The sequence below is a fragment of the Argiope bruennichi genome, chromosome 9 (genome assembly GCF_947563725.1).
Source record: "Argiope bruennichi chromosome 9, qqArgBrue1.1, whole genome shotgun sequence".
Classification (NCBI taxonomy): domain Eukaryota; kingdom Metazoa; phylum Arthropoda; class Arachnida; order Araneae; family Araneidae; genus Argiope; species Argiope bruennichi.
In genome coordinates, this window is record NC_079159.1 from 29,287,341 (window position 1) to 29,292,664 (window position 5,324).

Sequence of the window (5,324 nt, forward strand, 5' to 3'; positions counted from 1 at the left end):
AACAAAGCCTTCAAGAAGCAAAGTACCCACTAAATGTGAATGATTATGGTGCAATATTTTATAACTAGACATAAAAAGTTGTTAGATACAAAATGAAGAGAAATCCTATACCAAAAGAAAAATGAATTCATTCAACTAGTTGTGAACTTAGATATAAAGTTCAATTAAATGTATGCAATTAGACCATTAGGAAACTATTCACTTAGGTATGTAATTCCTTGCTCTAATGCTAATTATATATATAGAAACAGAAGAAGACTATAGGGAATTCACAAAATAGAAAAGTCATTGCTGTAAAATCACAAGCCAATTAAAACATTGAACCAAGAAATGAATAATGAAGGATAAACGATTTAGAAAAAACAAATTTAATATGCATTTTTTTTTTTTTTTTTTTTTTGAATTACTGGTGTTAATAACAGATAAATGTATTCTTAGATTTCTAGAGATAAAAAAAATCATTGAAAAAACTGTATTTTGCATGTTGGTGTATTTATTTTAACAAACAAACTGCATATAAGAAGTAATTACTTTTTATTTTCTTGTAATTGGTTATCAATAAAGCTATAAGATCAAAAGCCTAAATTTTTTCGACTGAAATTATTTAATTTTTTACAACATTATAGTTCATTTTAATGATCCTTCTTTTCTAGATAAGGGAACACAGGCCTTGCTGGTTCAGTGTGCGGCCAGAAGCTGGGTGTCTCATAAATATCTAGTTTAGGATCAGGGAAGTAGTCCTTGAAATCATCCATTGTCATTTGGTCAAATGGCATCATATCCTTCCACCATTGCAACTAGAAAAGAAAATTTATTAATATTTAGAATGTAAAAGAAATCAACACAACAGTTTAATGATAAATTATATGTAATTCAAACAAAATTATCTATTCAGAAATGTTCAAAAATATACAAAAAGTAAAGGAAAAATTGCTATCATGATAAAATAATTATACTATTATAAATATATAATTTATATTAAAAATTTATTTCCAACAAAGAACAAGAACTTACATTTAAAAAGGTGTAGGTTTAAATTGAGATTTATAAATTGAAAAAAAAAATCAAGGTTAACATGTAACAAGTTTTCTGAAAATATTAAGTCAAAAATACTTTTATCATCAATAAATTATTGATAGTAAAATAAAGATTATGTTTGCTATGATTTTTTATATGATACAGTAAGCAAGAAGAAACTGGCCATCTTTACTTTCTGAATGGTGTCTTACTGGAATTTAGCTTGTTAAACAAGGAAACTAATTATGAATGGAAATATCAACGACTTCCATGTCATGCAAAATGCAATCTAATTTTAATATGATCAGTATTCAAAATCAAAGTATGCTACTGATAAAAATTTCGAAATTGGTTATATATAACAATTAAGTAGAGAATCCTTTATAAAAATGCTATATATATTTAGTTATTATTTAATATTAATGTGATTTTTCCAAATGAAATTTTCTTTATGTGAGGGCCAGTACAGCATTAGATAAGAAAAAATGTCCACATTCCTGATAACACTGCTAATCACACGAAATAGATTCATAATATATATTAAGTGAGTCCTTATTAAATCTATTGTTGCATAAAATGTACAATTCTTCCTTCATCTTCTTTTTTCATCATTTTTAAAAATTCACATTTTAATTTATCAATAACAGCAAATACACAAAAAGTTTTGAGTTAAAAGAGCTAAAATTTTATACAGTAAGTTTGAAAAGTCCATCACTAAATTGAAGGTTCGATTTAAAGTTTTTCAAATTATTATGAAAATAAGAAAATCTGCAGCTTAAGAATAGATAAAGAATAAGTTCCACTAAATAGCATACTTCCAATTCAAATGTATTCTGAAAAAGTTGGAGTGATTTTTATATTATATATATTCTTTGGTTTTACATTTCACTACTGAATTAGAAAAAATACATATATAAACAAAACAGTTATCATCTCGTACAGTGGGGGAAAAAAATCAAGATTACAAACTTCTATTATATATCTTTTTACTAAAATAAACAATATTTCAGAATTTATTCAAATAATTCTTAAATATTAGGTTAATGCAAAATTAATTACAACTTTCACAAATAATTGCTTTCTTGAATAATTATTGTCAGTCATATATATATATATATATATATATATATATATGATATTTTAACCTTTTGATGAAATTGGTATTTAGTTTTATTGAAAACTACAAATTTAGGCAGTTACTTCAACATAGAGAAAGTAAAAGTCAGTTTTCATCATATTTTACTTTATTTTCAGAGAAGAAGGCAGTAAAAAGTTACAAATAGATGCATGGAGTTTTTATGGAGATGAATGAAGTCTATTTTCAATTTGAATGAAGAATTCTGATGAATAATATCAATTGAAAGGATCCTGAAGAAATCTGATCAGTCAGTGCAAATTGAATAAAAAGACAATATTTCTTAAACAAAAGTTATGCCAAAAGGTGGATGGAATTAGAAAGGTATTGCATATTTTTAGCTGTTTCAAAGCCACGAAAAGATTAACTTAAATTTGCACAGTTAAATACTAATGAAATTAGATAAAGCAATAAAAGAAAATGCCCTGAACTGGCAACTTACTTAAAAATCAAACTTTTCATGGTTTCAAGATTGTGCACAGCTTTAGATACTCACAGGGGTGTTTGTGGGACCCCAAAAAATCCCCTGAAACTTTTACGGATTTACTACCGGCATTTTGGAGTTGCGAGAAGGGGGGGGGGAGAGAAATGAAAAATTACAATTATGAAATATTGAATGACCTAATTATAAAAGTTCAATGAATTATTTTTTTTGCAAAATTAATAACCATAAATTTTCAAACATATAAACTACTACATTTTATGCAAATATTTAAAATTACCTGAATTAATTCTTTAAAAAAAATTATCTAATTTCTGCTGCTTTTTTTTATTTTCTGATGTTTGTGGGCTTGTCTTTCTTTTGTGGTGAACTTCATAATTGCAGGAAGATTGACTTTTATTTTCCTCATTTACAGTTGAAGAAATTTCCTCGAGAACTGCACATGCAGAGGTAGAAGCAGTTTGCTATTCTGCTAATGTAGAAGGTTTTTCAGAGACTTTTATAGGTGACTCATCTGAAATACATGTTTTTAAGTCCTCTTGATATGTTTTCCAACTTCTGTTCATATTCAGTAAGAGATCTTTGTGAATTGGATCAGTCATTGGATTTTTTGAGCCATATTTTTCACATGAGGTTTCTTTAGAAGCCATTAAATCATATTTAATAGTCTGCACTGCATCTAGGGAATCAATCTTAAGAGAGGTTCTATAGTCAGTGACAAGTGTATCCATTAAGTTGAACGCACTTTCCACTAATGGGCCATGGAAGCAGCTAAGGCAGGCTTTGACCAATTTAGCCAATGTAGGATACTTATAATCATTTGTGAAATCATCTTTTAAATTAAAAACTTTAGACCAATATTTATCAATTGTACACTTGACTTGATTTCCACTTTCATCAGATGTGTAGAGCATTTCTTTGGTGATATCAATATCACTCTGGTATAACCTTATTTCAGCTTCTACTTTTGACTTTTCATTATCACTAAAAATATGGGACATAAAAGATGATAATTTTTCAAAAGCTAATATTGTACTGGTTTTATCTCTTAGCTCTGGATCTAATGCTGTAAAACTAATTAGATATGAATTTTTAAGGGGTAATTTCTGTTTCATATGCTGAAATTTCAAAGTGAAATTCTCTTGCGTACATAAATAAAAAAATATTTCAATAAGAGAAACGAAAAATTTACACGTGCATCAATAAATGAAACGAAAATTTTACACAGCGGAGAAAAAAAAGTTGCGAAGCGATCAATGACAAATAGCTAATACGGCGAAAAATCCCCCTTCTCTACTTATTGGCGCCACGCCAGGAGAGATAAGACCTTTGAACCCAGAGTCACATGATCGCACATCTGGTCGTGAAGTCTCTCCCTTTTTTTTCTGCCGCGCCTACTTGCCGAAAAGAATCCAGAAGAGAATGTCCGAGAAACGGGGGAATGAGTCATAACTGGCAATAAGGAAAGAACAAAAAAGAAGTATTTTCCCCCTTTTCACGCATTATCACTGCCTTTGGAGAAAGAAAGGAAAAGTTTTCACCACACACGCTGACCTTGCGTTTTCTGCTTTCAAAGCAAACAAAATCGCCCAGATCAAAATAAATAATTCATTATTATTCCTACTTCCTTTTGAACGACGATCCCCGGAATTTCCGGGTATCGAAGTTCAAAATCCCCGGAGCACAAACACCCCTGTACTCAATAAAAAAAAATTATTTCAGTTTGGTTGAAAAATGTTACATCCAACATAAAGCTCAAAATTTAATCAAATGATCCATACTTTAAGTTTTCTCAAAATACTTTGAATCATAATACAGCATAATTAATCGAATATGTCAAAACTGCAAACATTAGCATTGAATAATCAACAAACCAAATTAAAGCAACAGTCTTTAAAACCACCTATCAAATTCTCAAATAGGCTTGTTGCATTGTAATTATTAAATTGTTATTGTTAAATATTTGAATGGCAGAGGAATAATGTTTTGTTCAGAATAAAAATTATAAAATCTAACAAAAGTTATTCAATATTCATAATTTCATTGACACCAGAACCATAAATTTGGTCTAGAAACTGCAGTTATATTTTATATAAAATGATAAATGACAAGATAAAAAGTTCTTACCTTTTTATTGTAGTATTGGCAATTTAGATCACATATTTCCTGCACAACTTTTAAATCAGCATCCTAAAGGAAAGTAATATTTGTAATTAAATAAGAATTATTAATAAACTAATATAAATACTTATCTAGTAATTCACACAAAGTAAATTTTCCTTTTTATTCTAAAATGTGACATTTTGTTCACTATTCACCTGATAATTTTTATACATAATACTGAATTTTTGAGAAACATTAGAAATTCTAGTCTTAACTCTTTAAGTCTGATTACTAAGCATCCCAAATATGTACTTTGTTGCTTAAATACAAGTAAAATAAACAAATGAAAAAAAAAAGAATATCTTATAAAATTTCATCTAGAATTATCCCACACCCCTTTAAGATTATATGCATTTAGTTTTTTTTTTTTTTAATTATCTGCACCATATTTTTTTATGATAAAAACAAACATTTACAGATTTATGAAAATTTAATTCCAATAATTTATTTTCTTACAACACATGATAACACCCATGTTTTACATATATTGCATTGATAAGTTCATATTTGCAGAAAAAGTAATTTAAGCAGAAATTATTATATATTATAAAGGTTAGTTGAATTGAT

General features: G+C 27.7%; 1 protein-coding gene across 1 annotated transcript in view; it reads right to left on the reverse strand.

Annotated features, from left to right (window-relative positions):
- Nucleotides 1-517: 517 nt before the first annotated feature.
- LOC129984837 (ATP synthase subunit d, mitochondrial-like) overlaps nucleotides 518-5,324 on the reverse strand; it is an 11,681-nt gene continuing 6,874 nt past the window's right edge. The window contains exons 4-5 of the mRNA XM_056094803.1: nucleotides 4,722-4,784; nucleotides 518-797 (exon numbers count right to left, since the gene is read on the reverse strand). Of these exons, the coding sequence (XP_055950778.1) occupies nucleotides 633-797; nucleotides 4,722-4,784 (228 nt within the window). The 3' untranslated portion in view covers nucleotides 518-632. The remainder of the gene's footprint in view (nucleotides 798-4,721; nucleotides 4,785-5,324) is intronic.